The sequence below is a fragment of the Cheilinus undulatus genome, linkage group 19, assembly GCF_018320785.1.
Source record: "Cheilinus undulatus linkage group 19, ASM1832078v1, whole genome shotgun sequence".
Classification (NCBI taxonomy): domain Eukaryota; kingdom Metazoa; phylum Chordata; class Actinopteri; order Labriformes; family Labridae; genus Cheilinus; species Cheilinus undulatus.
In genome coordinates this window covers 19,881,263-19,898,465 of record NC_054883.1, presented here as the reverse complement: position 1 = coordinate 19,898,465, position 17,203 = coordinate 19,881,263, and the positions used below count along the sequence as shown (strand labels likewise).

At 39.1% G+C, this 17,203-nt stretch overlaps 1 protein-coding gene across 1 annotated transcript in view; it reads right to left on the bottom strand.

The window, feature by feature from the left end:
* pdcd6 (programmed cell death 6) overlaps positions 1–17,203 on the bottom strand; it is a 36,309-nt gene that overhangs the window by 8,062 nt on the left and 11,044 nt on the right. The window contains exons 2-3 of the mRNA XM_041813696.1: positions 16,660–16,721; positions 345–389 (exon numbers count right to left, since the gene is read on the bottom strand). Of these exons, the coding sequence (XP_041669630.1) occupies positions 345–389; positions 16,660–16,721 (107 nt within the window). The remainder of the gene's footprint in view (positions 1–344; positions 390–16,659; positions 16,722–17,203) is intronic.

Sequence of the window (17,203 nt, the reverse complement as noted above, 5' to 3'; positions counted from 1 at the left end):
TTTAAAGTTTTTAACCTCTACTTGTTCTTACAGCTGAGAGGGTAAACAGATCAATATTTAGAGTCTAGAGCAATTGGCAGCTGCCCTTTGAGAACAGCTTTACCATTTCAATCAGATGCTCTTTCTCTCTCCTCCTGCTGTTATTGATGGCTGCATGTTTTTTCACTCAAGAATCAGTTATTGAACCCCAAGATGAGTTTAAATTTGTCCTCTGACTGCTCAAAATGTAATTAATTTACTCTGTCGTCAAGGAGAGGAGAGTAAATAAACAACATGCTTGGTATGAAAACAACAGGGGCTTGTGTGTGAAGGAATAGGGCACATCAGTGTCAGCAGATACTTACATATGATGGAGCGTACCGTCACTGGGTTGAAAGGAGTCCATGTGCCTGTGAGACAGAAGAAAACACGTTAACACATACCAGACCAATGAGACAAGAGGGATGGATGCACTGGAAGAGGAACGCACTTAAATTTTTGCCCTAATCTTAGTATCATTAAAACATCAACATCCAAGAAAACCTGTTGCACAGTTATGAGACCTATTGTTTCTTTATTGCATAAAATTTTAACTTGGATAAGGCGGTACCCAAAATAGTGCAGTATTCAATGACTCATTCAACAGAGCTTCATTCAACTGCCAATCTCAGAGTCAGGCACCATCTATTTAAACAAGGATTATTCCATTCCAGCTACATGGGGGTGTTAAATCTCTATTTTTCAGAGATCTGCCTCTTTTCTCCAAATAAAACATGACTCATTGCTTATCTTGGTATAAATATCAACCTATCAGTATTTTTAATGTAATTTGGAAAATTTCTCATGTCCAAAGAAGTTCATACTGTCTGCACAATAACTTTTTATTTCATTTTCTTATCAACAGACAAGTTTTTATCCCCTTGACATGTTTTGACCTGTGGTATCCTATCAGCTGATCTTACACAGGTTAGGTCGTCCCATCTGGTTTGACAGGATGACATCCCTTCCTGCTATCCAGTAGCCTTACAGGCACCTGGGATGCTGATTTCAGGAAGCAACAAGACAGCAACATCAAACCAGGCCAAACCTGTACAAGATCAACTGATAAGAAATGCCACCGCAACATCATGTGACTCTTCTAAGGGAGACTGCGGGAAAAACACAGCTGGTAATAAAAATGTACTTTTCTGTCAATAAGAAAACATAAGGAAAAAATCTAAAGTGAGCACTGTTGCATATACACTGTTTTCCTCAGAAGTTGTTTAAGAAAATAAAAAAAATATATATCATTAACAGAAAGGATTTGCTGATGTGCAGTGATTAGGACTGTCAGCATTAATGTATTAAACCCAATTAATTAAGGTCCATAATTAGTGCATTAATTTTCCAAATGGCGATTAATTGTATGATTTATTGGTCCTTTTGGTACACTTTGCTCAAGCTCAAGCCACGTCAGTTTCTCCCTGCAGTCACAGCGATGTAGAATAAGCTCACCGATACTCCTTAATGTCTCATTGCACTTAAAAAAAAAGAAACTCACAAAGAAGCTCAGTCAACAAGTCAAAATTAATCAGCACCTTGAGATATCAAACATTTACATTTTTGCTGTCCCCTTATTCCCTTTTCAATCCATTACAAGTTCCTTTTTCTACTGTTAACTTCATGCTATCATCCTCAATCCACCTATAAAAGCAGGTCAATACCCAGGGTTATGAGATTTGCAGATCATTGCATTCTAAATTTCATTTGCATTTTACACAGTGCACAAAGTATTTTTGGAACTGGGGTATTGCAAATATGCACTATTTCAGAACAGACTTTTTCATGATAGTAATTAATAATAAAGGGATACTGCGGCTATTTTTACCGACCTCAGGATATAGTATTACCATAATACCAACCGTAATACATTAATACTATTAACAGGATGAGTTTCATTCAGTCCCTTCACTTTGAAGGTCCTGGTATAAAACCTAAATCTCAGCAGATGACCTCAGATTTAATATCAGAGAGCAGAACCACTTAAAATATTCAAATCAATACCATTTCCACTTCCTCCTATTGGGTTGATTCACAATGTGATACCCACAAGAGACCTTTTTGAGAGACAAACAACAGACAGGGGTCAGAACTAAAACATAATTAAGTAATTCAGAAAAGGGTGAAAGCAGGCGGGCTGAGCACATAACTTTTATTTCCATCAATGGGACAAGCCCTTCAAACATAAAGGAAAATAACTGTCAGTTATATGGTCAGGGAAAGACTGACTGGGCTTCAGTTCAGCAGTGTTTTACTTTACAGCCTTCTTCACGCTCTCAATTCTCAAGACATCTAGATTTATCAGGGCATCTAAATCCTCGCTGACTCACCATCTTACTTTATTACACAGCAGCTCGACAGTTCAAGACCCGATATAAAGACAAGTGAGCGTAGGGTGTGGTGGTGCAAGGAGGAGGCAAGAGGAGAGACAACAAGACAGGACATAAAACAAAAGAAAGAGAAGATTAAACATAATCAGACAAAAGGTAACAAAAAGAAGTGACAAAATGTCAAGAGGAAGAGAATAAAACATTCAAAGTTTAGTTTTTGTTGCAGTAGCCAGAACTCTTTCCTACTTCTGCTGACCTCAGATCTCCCTGCAACTCTATCTGCAGTCCCGAAAACAGCATCTGCAGAATTTTAACGTCCATTGGACAAAGCAGGGAACCTTTTTCACACTGTGCTGTTCCTAAGCATATTTGCATTGAGAGCCAAAAAAGCTTAGATAAGCTGCTCTTTGGTATAGAGCAACTCATCTAAATAAATCCTCAGAGCAAAAAAAAAAAATTGAGTTGATTTATTTGACTCAAATTTTGCCTTTAAAACTGTCTGGAAACGTCCAAATAGATGAGTCTTTAATCGATGCCGTTCTGAGGCTATAGGTTACTGATGGGGCTGCTGTTTGGGACAGAATCAAATTTCTAAAATATTTACAAACCTCAGTTCCAAAAAAGTTGGGATGCTGTGTAAAATGGGAAAATAAACATAATTCAGTGATTTGCAAATCCTCTACAGCCTATGTTCAACTGAAAACAGCACAAAGATAAGATATTTAGTGCATTAATTATTAACCCTCTTGAAATGAACACACATTCGGGAGTTAAAGCCTTCATCATGTTCCAAAAAAGTTGGGACAGAGACAAGAAAATACTGGGAAAGCTGTGGAATGCTCACAAAACACCTGGGACATTCAATACAGGTATGTAGACAACAGGTGATACAATACTATAACTGTAATATGATAGGGTAGAACAATGATTGCCAAAGTGGGACGTGGGCTCTCCCAGGGGGGCGCGGCAAAGTAAGGCTACGCAACCCCAGCTGATGGCTTCAACACTGGAGAAGAGGAACAGTTGATTGATGTCAACTCTGATTCAATGATGCTGTTGCAGTTCAAGTCCAAGACATTGTCAGCATTTTGGATTGGAGAGGAAAATGAGTGCCCACTGCTAGGCTGGAGAGCCTTGGCCACACTCTTTCTTTCTGCAGCATCCTACCAGTGTGAGATAGGGCTTTTCTGCTGTTGCCTCAATTAAGTCAAGAAACAAATCAAAGCTGGACATTGGAAATGAACAGGGGTTGGCAATCTCACAGCTGCACCCAGGACTCAGGATCTGTAGCACCAAATAAGAATAGAATAGAATAGAATAGAATAGAATAGAATAGAATAGAAAACCCTTTATTGTCACTGCACAATGTACAACAAAATTTGCTATGCTACTCTTTAAAACAAGGAGGATATACAGTACAAGAGAGAGTAATAAATAGAGCTACAAGCAGATAAGTAGAGCTTACTTACTAAGTAGCTCCTTGTGCATTCAATGCAATCTACAGTGCCAAAACACAGTTATTAATAATAAAAATATAAATAAATTAATTAAAAGTCACATGGTTATTAATGATCATATTGCATCTTGTCCCGTAATGATTCCTTTAGAGTTCAGTTCAGTAATGGCTGTGGGATAAAAGCTATTTCTAAACCTTGATGTGTGAGTTTTTAGAGTTCTTAGACATCGACCAGATGGCAGCGGTGTGAAGACGTGGTTGAATGGATGGTTGACGTCCTTAAGCCCACAGTGTAGTACTACTACCAGACGTATAAATTTTCATTAAGTTTTAATTTTCAGAAAATGGTTCCTCTTCTGGGACTTAGATTTTTAAAACTCAAAATTTTCAGGGTTTACACTGTAATAGATTCTAAAGAAAAAGGAATTTGCAAAAATTGTGAATGACTGTGTGTTAGTTGTACATTTACTTGTTTTTACATTTTCACCTGCCAAAGAGGGACCAAACAGAAAAAGTTTGGGAACCCCTGGGGAGAAAATGAACACTCTTGAAAGGCTCCAGTCATTCAGACTGCTCAGTCACAAAGACTGCATGGGCAAATAGTCCAGCAGATTTTGAACAACACTCCTTAACAAGCAATATCAGGGAATTCATAGTTTTTACCACCCACAGTCCAAACTAGAATGGCCGTCTGAGGCGGCAGACCCACGCCTAAGCAGCGCCACCGAGGAACTTACGCTCCCATTGATTACTATGGTGTTTAAAATTTTGAAGTCCGAGAAAAACCTAACGGGTGCACGGATCATCACCAAAATCTAATCGATTCTTCCCTGTCACTATCCCAATATTCCCTGAAAGTTTGGTGAAGATCCGACTTTCCATTCTTGAGTTATCTTGTACATATTCAAACAAACAAACAAACAAACAAAGATACGGAACCCTTACACAACCCTGCCGATTTCATCGGCGTGGGTAAAAATCATCTAAAGATTCAGAGAATCTGGAGAAATCCCAGTATGTATGGGTAAGGCTGAATACCAATACTAAATACCCATAACCTTCAACACCTTAGGCAGCGTTCCATTAAAAACCTGGATCATTCTGTGATGATATTACAACGCGGGCCCAGGAATATATCAGAAAACAACTGTCAGTTAACACAGTAAGACGCTGCAATTACAAACGTAACCAACTATAGCTTTTATTTAATAGAATGGTTAATTAATGTTTGGATTTAAGTTCTAATAAATGTATTGAATTATTTTAAATTTCTTCTTTTTAGCATTATTATTGTTGTTAATAATTTGTTATTGTAAGTAATATAATCACCTCCACAACAGGTAAATCAGTTAACCAGTGGGAAAAGTCACTTTTATGTAAAGTGCAGACCAGGGATCATGCTTTATGTATGTAGAATCATTTCCTATCATGCTTATCCATACTTAAGTGTAGATGTCTTTTTTGTCCTATTCTTAAAAATGTAATTTTATGTTTGTCCGTTTTTTATGTGTGGTTTAGATTTTATTTTTATTTCTCACATGTAAGAACTCAAAGGTAGAGGCTCCAAGCTACAGCCTGTGCATTAAGACACCACTGAGTACATAAATATTATGATATTATTTTAATATCCTAAAATCAAACCATTACCTTTGGCAAACAGCTTTTAGCATCTGTATGTTGGTTTAGTCAACTGAGACTACTTTTAAGGTGTCAAAACAGTAAATTTGTGAGTAAAACTTTTCGTTCACGTGTGCTTACATACATCAAGTTCATATACAAGAGTCTCACTGAGCTCCATCACAGCCGGTTTATGTGTCCGTATGCGCTGCGGTTAGCTCAACCTGTTTTTCCACTGGCCTGCCTCTCTCATATAATCCTCACGTCCTCACTCTCTCTCTTCACCTCACCCTGGCAGTTGGACTCCCTATTGAGAGAGCCCAGTGTGCGGACTCAACAGAGGGTGTATTGTACCAGCAGGCAATTGGACACAAACATCTCTGCCATACTGACCGCCTCACACTAAGGCAGCCGCAGTCTGTCTGGCATTCATCAGTGACCTCACAGCTAGCTACTGGTGTGAGGAGAGAGAGTGTGTCAGTGTAGCTGCAAAGGTCACAGCTTGTTCGCCATTGGTCATTTCATAGAGAGCTGAGACATTTGAAAGGATTTTTGGTTCTTTGGTTGTCTCAGATGTTTATCTCGCTGGTACAACTGTCAAACATTCAGTTACAAGCGGGATAGATCAGTATTTTATATAACTAGGAGACAGTAGACCAAGGAAGTTGATTTCTCTTTCATTTAAAAGCGGAAGTGTTCAGCATGGTTCAGTTAATTTGAACCATATCAGACACACATTAATGGGGCTGACTTTACTGCATCTCTACAATGTGATATGAGTCATTTAGATGACATGTAAAACATGGACATGGACAACATGGACAAACAGCCACTCTTGCATTACCATCCGTCTACTACTGGAGGATTTTTCCAGTTCACATTTCAGTTACGATTTTCTCTTCCAATGATCATGAAAATAAAGGCTTAATCAATCACTTTATTCATTCAACAGAATACACCTGTTTTCTTTAAGCTTAGAATCATGAGCTAATGAGGAAGAAAAGCTGATAGAATTTGGACTGGTATTGTTATATGTACATGAAGTGAAGTGATGGGGATAGTGTGATGGCGTGGTGTGAAATCAAGCACCGAAAACTGTCTTGTAATTTGGTACAATAGGGATTAGGGCTGGGCAATTTATCACAAATTAGATTAAATCACACAATGGCCTGCTGCAATTTTCAAATCACAGACAGTGTAATATTTCTTTAACCTACATTTAAAAAAAAAAGTACCAGTATAATGCAATTTTGTTTTGCAGCAGCAGTAGATTTTATGTTCTACACATCATGCAAACATTCATGAGTCTTTTTTAGAATTTTTACAGAAGTCCTTTTCTTGTTTATGTATATTTTTCTTAATCAAAACAAGAATAAAGTAAAAATCCCCTTCAATATGGCAATTGATATCAAATTTAAAATTAGAGCAAAAATCACAATAAGTTTGGTTTTTTCAAAATTGTTTATGCCCATTTTTTAATCCAGTATAGTGCAGGTTATAATACAGAATTAATTTTTGCTTGTGTTAAATGAGCACATAAGATGAGGAACCTAAAAATAACTGCATATTAAATCACAATATTGGGGAAAAAAATCGCAAATAGATCATTTTGGCAAATCGTTCAGCCCTAATAGGGATCAGATTTGTTGGTACCAGTACTATGATGGTACTGGATTTTGATACTCCCTGCTTTTAATTATCAGTGGGATCTGCTAAAAGTTTGTTTTTAAAAATACCGGAGAACTTCTGAAATTGTGGAGAAAGTTTCTGCAATAAGGCTGCTTGATTGTGGCAAAAAAAAAAATCCCAATCACACAGGATGTAGCAGGTGTACAGCTCAGTTGTTTTCTGCATCTTCCAGACCATTCCTGCACATACTTACTTCTCATTTGAAGAAAAACATAATCACTGGCGCCCACAGGAGAGTGAGTTCATTTGCTATTTAAACAAAATAAACACAAGACATAAAACAGACAACTGCACAAGGTGGAAATAGCAAGGACCCCGGCACCTGCATGCCAAGATACTTTGCACCAGACATATGTTTGGGCTCACAGTGTTTTACAGTCAGTGAATACATGAATTATCCCAATCACAGCTAAGATGTAGGGCAAAAACTGCAGCAGGGCTGAACACTGCAGGGAAAGGATGTTAAAATGCTCAACATGCACTTTGAAATCCAGCACAAACTGCTTTGTAGCACAACATGAGCGAGAAAGAGTTTTAACAAATGTAACAGCTCTACCGGTGTCAGGGTAAGAGATGTTGAGCGAGCTGTTTGAGTCCTGCCATTTAGCCGACTCTGCAATCCGCACAGCGAGCCTGTGCTCTCCCAATCGAATCAGCAATTTTAGTGCCTATTACTGCTCCTACACACTTAAATAAATAACTCAAGACGGAGTATAAATCTGTGTGTGGGGGTGGGGGGGGGCGTGTTGGTTAGATGTCTATTCACTGCAGAGTGAAAGGGGGACCAAAAAATCCAGTATTTATAGCAAATGGAGCAGCTAAAAGGCACATACACAGCACAGGCATGGACATTGAATTCAGCGGCTCAAAGCTAATCAGTGTCTCATCAGGGAGGTTTTATTGTCACAGCCAGGACTGATTTATAGACGGAAACAAGGAGAGATGCAGCAGCAGAAGTGGTGATAAGTGAGGGAGCATGGGCGTGAGACAAAGAGAGGACAAACAGACAGAGGACACAGCAGGCTCTGAGTCTGTGCCATATCCTCCTGAGGAATGTGGGCAGAGGAAATAAGAGAGGAGAGGAGATAGAAGAGGGGAAGATTTAGAAGAGTGAAGAGGAGAGGAAGAGCAACAGAAGAGAGGAGAAATGGGGAAAAGTGAGGAAGTATGAGGGTAGAGGAGGAGAAAAAACAAGAGGATAGGAGAGGAGAAGAATTAGTAGGAGAGACGAGAGGAAAGTGAAGCTGCAAAACAGCCAATCATGGAAAGTCATTCTGTCTCATGCAGTCATATAATTGAATTATTTTTTATATAACACAAGCCAAACAATCATCTGCCAGCAGGAAGATTTTATGTCACATAATGCTGTTAGCAGTAAGGCTGATACCCTCACAATTGGTTTGTCAGTGAACTCTTACACATGCGAAATCTCAACGGTCAGACAATAGCACTGTAAGGAAAAAACATCTTGTGTTCATTGCAAAAGCTTCTGAATGCTTATGTTTATTTCTAAGTTAATTAAGACAGTGAGGGTACGTTGACTTCACTGCCACTGCTTTGGTTAATGTACAGATAATATGCACTGCTGGTCTGTTTGGATGCAAAGGTATAATTTCATAACTTTGCAAAGCAGATGGATACGCCCGTTTCCGTGTTCCTCACTGGTGAGTCCATCTTGCCCTTTCCCAAATGCTGTCTATAAGTGGTGTGCAAGGTTAGTAATTTCAGTCAACCAAGTTCTTCTTGGGTTTCCCTAACGTGCAGCTCAACAAATGTGCCTTCAGTTCACACTCAGGATGTTTACACGCATGAGGCATGTGAAGCTTTATGGAGGTAATAATTTCTTTTTCCAGCAGAATTTGGCTCATGCTCACAATGAAACCAAAATTACCAGGCACTCGTTTGCTGACCATGGAACTACCGTGTTTGATTGGCCAGCCAACTGGGTTGACCTGAACTCCATAGAGAATCTCTTGGAAAATGTCAAGAGGAAGATGACTGATTGGCTCCATGTCACATGGCATAGGGGCAGACAATTCTGTAAAAGGAGCTCCAACGAATCACTGAGTGCATAAATGAGCATAATTTTCCAGAAGGTCAACATTTCTGTGTAATAAATGTTTTTTTTTGACAGACGTTTTAAGGCATTCTAGTATTTTTAGTATTTTTATACAGACAAAAGGAAGTTTTACTTATTGAATTAAATCACGGGAAAAAAAAATTACCTTTCATGATATTCTAATTTTTGGAGATGCACCTGCAGTTAGTGAAAATTTAATTCATGCAATCAGTTAGTAACATTTATTATGTGGATTTCTTCATACTTTATTTTAGTTTTTTTAAATAATGTACGATATTTCTCAATTAGTAGTTAAAACTTGGCTTTGAAATTATAAAAGTATACTTTAATGTCAACAACACTTTCTGTTGAAAGTAGAGTTGGGTATCATTTAGTTTTTTTTTCTGATACTGATGCCAAAGTGATACTTTTTAAGGGTACTGGAGCCTAAACAGTACCTGAATCAAATCTTTTAAGGGAAAAGGGTGTTTCAAAAGTCAGGAGCTGAATTAAAGTCTCAATATTAAAAATGTTTTAAAAACAAGAATCCAATAGAAAATATAAGTAAAGGAAATGGGTATAACTTCCTCACATGGCAGATTTTGTGCCTTTCCAGCATCTGTCTTGGAATTTGGTACTGGTGCTATGTTGGTACTGAATTTTGATACTCATCATTACTTAAATATACTGATTTAGCACCAGTATAGTTAAAAAAAAAACAATACCCAAACCTGGTTGTAAGTTATGGACAAAAAAAAGGATTACTGCACTGTAAATTTCTTGCATGCTTCACTTCAAGTGCAAATACACACTAGTCCTCTAGCTTATGCTGATATCTGAAGGATGATGGCAACACGGCTTCTGTTATGCTTTGCTTTTATGCTCTTTTACTTCCTGGTCTAAGCCTTGCATGGAGGCTGTGAAGCATGCGCAAACCCCCTTTTCAATTAAGGTGCGTATATGCAAGAGTAAATTGATCTTCAACTGTATTATCTAGGTGTATCAGGCCAACCTTCAGAGAGTTTACTGACTAGGAATTCAGTCAGACTAGCATGTTTCAGGTGTTTTAAAAGTCTTGTTTTCGTCTAACACAATGATAATTTAATTTTTCTATCTGCATGTAAGTGCCCTGACTGAGCATAAAGTGTGCCATCATGTAAAAAAGGCATAGTTGCACAATATTCTGTTCTGTTGGCAAGTTTTAGCTTTGGAAAAAAGAAACAAAAAAGCAGCAGCTGACACATTTCAGAACTATTAAAAGGCGAGCGCTGAGGACTGAGGAGAGATAAGAAGAAGAAAGAGTTTGTGGTGCAGAAACATCAGAGGATGGAGGAGCGTAAAAGCCCCAGCCTCTCTCTCAAGCCCCCAGAGCTGTGATGCTCTGCATTCTGCTGCCCTACGGGTAGAGAAAAGTGAAAGAGAGGAGAAGAGAAAACAAGAGGTAGATGATGAAGATAGAGGTCAAGGGGGCCAATGAAAGCATGGCTGACGAAGCTTGGCTGATGGCGTGAAACTAAATAAAAGCAGTGTCCATGGGATCAGTAGAGCTGAAACAGACACATGGAGCAGTGGTTGGTGGCTTTTGGAAACAGACAGGATGTGCTGCAGTATGTGATGAGCCTCACTGGCTCTGTTTCATATCACAGTGAGCCTGATGAGCTGGCCGAGACTGGACCGGGGAAACCTGCTGTTCAGGACAAGCACAAACACAGCAAGGTGCAAATCAACAGAACACCGACGAAAGCATACACAGAAGGTATAAATCTACAGTAACAAATCGACGTCTAACTGACCTGTGGAATCAATGCAGACAAAATGAGCAACGGTAACACGCACTGTGGATAAACACAAATTTTAACGCATGCATGCACAAACACACACTCTCACAGACTAATCAGTATGCAGAGCCAGAGCCACTGCGCAGCCTGATAACAGCTTCTTTCATTGCTGCTGGCTTCAACGCTTCGTTTTTTTTCCTCCCTTCTGAAGTGCCCAGAAAAATGGGTTTCTGAGAGTAATCTGTTCCAAAGTCTTTGAAAAGCTGCATGAGCAATTCAGCCATAAACTCAACTGGGAACACATTATATTTTAATGAGAAGACAAACATCAACCTGCTCTACAGTTTCTGGGCAAACTGTTCTCTGAAGTACGTGTCACATTAATCATTACAGGATTTCAACCTTCCTGTCTCTCTGTGAGCAAGGTCAAGAGGGATGCTGCTGCAGCGCTTTGCATTGGCACCAAAACAGAGATCTGAACAACCTCCACGGGGCAATATGGACCAGGAATCATGTCTCAATAACTGAGTGGAGATACTCAAAACATATCTTGCTGTTTCTCTTTTTAACAAATAGTTGCAACAATATCAGAATTACAAACTTTGATAAGATTATAGTAAAAGAAAAACCACATCAACAAAAATTGGTAGGGATGCATGATATTACCAATATGATGTCAGTATCAGCAGATAAGAAATTTTCTATCAGTATTTAACTGACATTTTGGCTTTAAAAATCTGTGTATATCAGCTGTGTTTTCTTGTAATGTGGAAAAAAGACAGACACGAGCAACAAGACAAGGCATTACAAGAAAATGCAAAATCAGCCATCACAGACCACTGCAAAAGGGAAAATCACATTATGGACTGGGATAACGCCAAAGTCATCTGCACTGAAAGCAACAGACACCAACACTGGATTATGGACGCAATATAAATCAGGAAGCGGGCCCACAGGACAACGAACCGAGATGAGGTGGCATACATGCTGTCACACACCTGGAGCGCCGTCCTGGAGGAGCGACCAGACAGCAGGAGGCGTGATCGTCCAGTCAAATCTGACAAGATGATCACGCCTCCGTAAGATCAGCTGATAAGGACACGTCACACTTCCATCAGATGACACTTCTGACGAAGACGGAAGCTTTCCTTTGAAACATGTAAAGGTATGAACTAAAAATTTTTGTCTGTGATAGAGGAAAGTATAAGCATAAAGTAGCCCACAGTTAAAGCCAGAGGCACAGAATAGAATCATTTGAAAAATAGTAGAACTTACTAAAACATTCTGAGGAAATATTGCCCAATAATGTAAGAGTTGTTGGAAACTACCAACAAATATGAGATGTTAGCTACAGAGCCACACTGTGAAAGTGTTTCTCGGAAGAAAATATGTTTTCACTCTCCTCCTGACTGACTGAGGCATAATTTTGATTCGCCAACTGGCTCCACTGGTAGTGAACAGTGACAACAGCTGCTTGTCGAGCTTATGTTATGAAGACATAAGTTTTGTTGCTCTGATTTGCTCATAATAAATGTAACAGATAGTCCAAACACCGTCCAAGTGTTTTTGGAAAGGTTCTGCTCGTCCCAAAAACCGTCTGTGGGCAGCCAAGATGGATGTGAAATATATCCAATTCATGGATTTGCAAAAAAAAAAAAAAACTGTCTTCCTGGAGCAGCAGGTTAACAAACTCCTAGAACCTGCGCAGCTACAGAGGAAACTAGTGACCAGCAGCTGCATTAAAATCCAGATTTAGACTGAGATTGTGGCTCTAAACAGGTAGGAATTATCAATGATTTGTAAACCAGCTCAAAACTGAGCACTAGGCATTACATTAACATTGAAATATCCAAAAATAAGCAATATTATCTTACCTTTAATATCATTTAAATTATAACAATATGTATTAAAAACTGGATATTATTGTCCAGCCCCACTTCCTGTTACACTCTTCTCAGCCCATGTGAGTGTATAACAGACTTTACTTGCAAGGATTTGAGCAGAGGAGATGACCTGTATCATTTATTCAACAGCACTCCTCGTGCTGCTGTGCAGAATCACAAGTACACTTCTTTTTTGTTCAGGAGACCTGATGGGAACTGAGCCTTAATCCAGTCTGAATCTCCTCTCTCCTCCTGAGCTACACAGAATTTAAAGCAATAATACTTCCTTTACTGGCAGCTCTGATGCTCATGTTCTCTGTCTGGTTGCTTTTCATGCTAACTTTCAGTTCTATCCTCTTATTTTTCAGCCTCTCTCAGATGAACTCCCGCTCTGCTGCACCTTGCTAAAGTTTTATTTCACCATTTTCTGTCTCCTTCTTAAGAGTTGCTACAGCTGCCATTCCTCAAATCGCTAATCTGGTGTTTAGGGCTGTGCAAATTATTGCATTTTTAAGATATGTTTACATGATCATGGGTAAGACAATATTGTTGGTACTGTTAAAGCTGTTATGTGTTTTGTCTTTCTATTGACTTCATATGGCCATTGATGGATGCAGTGTGGAATTAATTGTTTTAAAAAAATGCTCAGTGTAAAGATGTTTACAGTAGGAACCACTAACAGAAAAATGGTTATCAACCACTAGGTAAGCTATTTCAAATTCTAGGGTGAATTTAGTTTAGGTGCAACTACATTATAAGTAAAACTCAAATGTTACTAATACCCGTTCTATCCCACAGCGACAAAAATAGAAGTTCTAGACACCCAATATTAAGTAACTTATTAAATTTAGTGGTCAGAAAATGCAGACAAACTCCTGCAGACTGTCTAGACTGCATAAATTCATTAGCAAGATTTGGAAAATGAGGAAAGAGGCCTTCCTTGCAATTTAGAAAGTGCTTTTTCTCTTCTGTGCAATTTAGAAAGTGTGTAGGAGTCTGTCTGCTGTTTTTGATGATTAAAAACAAATTCCAGAAAGAATAAAACACATAACTTGCAGAAAAAAAGTCATTTATTTGTAATGTTTCTGCACTCGGCCTTAGGGATCCAAGTCCGACCTGCAACTCCTTACCCCACGTGTCCAACCCCCACTCTCTCGCCCCCTATTTCCAACTCCCTCCACTGTCCTCCACTCTCATGACTAAAAATAAAAAAACTTCCCAATATCAGGTTTTTAGGACTTCTATTTATTCTGCAATGGTATCAAACAGGTTTTAGTATAATATGAATACAATTCATATCAAAGTTCATAATTCTGTTATTGTAACTACTATTTGTCAGTTCTACTCTATATCCTTTACTGCCATTCAACTTAACAGTATAGAGATATTCTAATGGATCCTTATCACCCAGCTTTAATGCTGATAGGGACACAAGCAAAACAACAAAACTAAGCTTTTCTGTGTCTTTTTCAAGTAGTATTTAAAGGGTAAATCTTGAGTTTATTTGATTTAAAGTTTGTTGCTCCTCACTTGAACTGAGGGCTATTTTGAAATTCTTTCATCCTTATGATCTCCTCCTTAGCTTTTATGTCTTCTACACCAAAATAGCATCAAGGAGCTAGGAGGAGGGATCTGAGGAACCATCAGCAGGATACACAGAACTCACCTTCTCAGAACTCTTTCTCTGACACGCTCTTATTTGATTGCTGTCATTGATTAGATGCTGCAGCTGATCAGACTGATCTGATGCTCTACAACATCACAAGAGTTTCATAACCAAGACAGTATGACAACTAGAGATGAAACAGTTACTGGTTATCATTAATAACCATGATAAAATTTCTCTACGTTATTTCATACCAAAAAGAATCATGCCCTGTCATGGTAAATGGTGTCCTGACAGCATGCAAGATAGATTTGCTTACTGAAGTGAATGGAAAAAATGTCGAACTGATAAGGACTCAGATTAAAAAGAAGCACCGAGTTAAAAATATCACGTTTATATCTTTTTTTTTCTTTGGTAACGGTGGAAAATTTATGTTCTATAAAATGTAACAATAACACAATACTTTCTCTTTCTCTCTGATTGTCCTACCAATTACAGTTTTGCTATGAGGAGAGCTCTTTGACCAACTTATGGACCAACTGACTGAAGGGTGTCAGCCCTCCACTGTGTCCATGTAGACTGATGTCATAAGTCCTGAAAGCAGCAGTTTTATGCTGTTTGACTTCCGGGTAGGGATGCGAGGAATCAAAACAAAATTCTGTGACAAAATCTGTCAGCGACAGGGGGAGCAGGTGGCCTAGTGGTTAAAGGCGCTCCTCATGTACGCGGGCGGCCAGGGTTCGAATCTGGCCTGAGGCCCCTTACCGCATGTCTCTCCCCCACTCTTGACCCTGTTTCCGACTCTATGCACTGTCCTCCCCTATCTAATAAAGGCACAAAAATGCCCAAAAATGAATGTTAAAAAAAAAAAAATCTGTCAGTGACAGGTTAAATGCAGATGCATGTTTTTATGCAGAACATGCACATTGCATTGTCCTCCAGCACAGATACGGATGTGGAATGAGCCTTCTCACACCTTTACAATCTTTGCTCAAAGTCGCATGCAAATCAAGCACTGTGGCACAGAAACAAAGCATAGCATAATGGTGGGGGCTAATGCAACATTGATGTGTCCAAAAAAAATCTCATGGGAATTTAGACATTTATGCTGCAGCACCAAAGCTAACTTCAGGGTTAACCTTGCCATTTTAACTTTTGAGCAACGAGCAGACATGGGAGCCAGCTTGAGTCTTGCGGAGTTGGAGGAGGGCATTTACTGTTGCACTCACAGTTTAAAAGCAACATTTATCCTGCTCATCCTTTCAGTTATTAACTCCTCTCTCTTTCTACAGCACGACAGCACAGTGTGAGTATTTGAAGACTGTGAAGTCTAGTCTCACTTCTATTTCTCTCTCCTTTTTATTTTTTCTTCTACTCTTACACTTAACATTTTTTTTCATGGCATATTACCTCAATAGCAGCAATCACGTAATTGTGTGAACATCTACCAAATTAATCATGTTGGGAAACCAGCAGGTGGCTAGTTGATGATGAAAATAGTCCTTGGTTGCATCCCTACTTCAAGGTCAAAGTCTGGTGCAGAGCCTGAGCATGCTCAGAAGGTCTAGCCCAGACAAGTTAAATTAAGGTGCTTACATGCAAAAGACCACTGATCTCAGATCATAAGGTGGGTTATTACAACTTTGAGAAATATGATTTAGTACAATCTCAGTCAGACAAACATGTTTAAAGGCATGTTAACATCTAGTTTTAGTTGACCTAAACAATTAAATAACTTTGTCTAACGGCATGTAAATGTACTTACTGTACTGCAGAAAACTATGACACAATTTCAAACGCATACACCTTCAACCATCAGCTGTACCAATGATGCGTGGGCTGTCACCACAGGGACGCTGAGGCATTTTGAAGTCTTCTCTTTGAAGCAACACTGATCAACTTTTCACCTGCCTCTCTGCTGTCCTGGGACAACAATAATTCATCTTTACTCAGTTCACCTGCCACTCTGGGATAAAAATAAAAGCACAATCTGTTTTCTCGCTCGGGCTTGGCAGTTGTTTAAATCAAAGAGTGGCTGAGAGCAATGGTGTGTAACGACTGGATGGGACGGAGAAGGAGGAACAGAAAAAAAGGGAGTAATAAAAATGTGAAAAATAACAGGAGCAGAGAGGAGGAGAAGGGAGGAAAATGGTCAGAAATAAGGAAATATGAGATGAAAGGAAGAAAAAGGGAGTGGCAGAGCAGTCAGACTCTGATACATACCATTTGATAAGGCCTGCTGAAGCTCTGAGTCTGATATCACTCCACTTCGGTCCTTGTCGACCCTGGGGAAAGAAAGCACAGATTAGATACCGCTTGCATTCACAGCTTCACACACCCACACAATAGGAGCGGACATCACCAGTCGCCAGCTGAAACTTTATCGTCCTGAGCGCGTGTCAGTATTTCAACAGTTTACTGGGCATGAATAGAGGCTTGTGATCAGGACACAAGAAAGTTTGTGTGCTAGATCCCCTGAGACTGGCCAGACCAGCTCTGAGTGTGGATTTTGTGTCTGTGTGAGTTTGTGTGAAGACAGCAAAGTGAAAGTGAATGTTGGCAACCGTACTAATCGCTTGTAACGCCGCCGGCACATTGTTAGCTTGCAAGTATTTCAGACATTTTTGCATATTTTTAGAGTAAGAAGTAAAAGCAAAACCCAAATTAAATTAATAGACCATACATAAGCGTAGTCCAACGACTTAGTGGTCATGTTGTAACAACCTATCATTCTAAGCATCATTCCTTGTAATGATAATGAATAAGA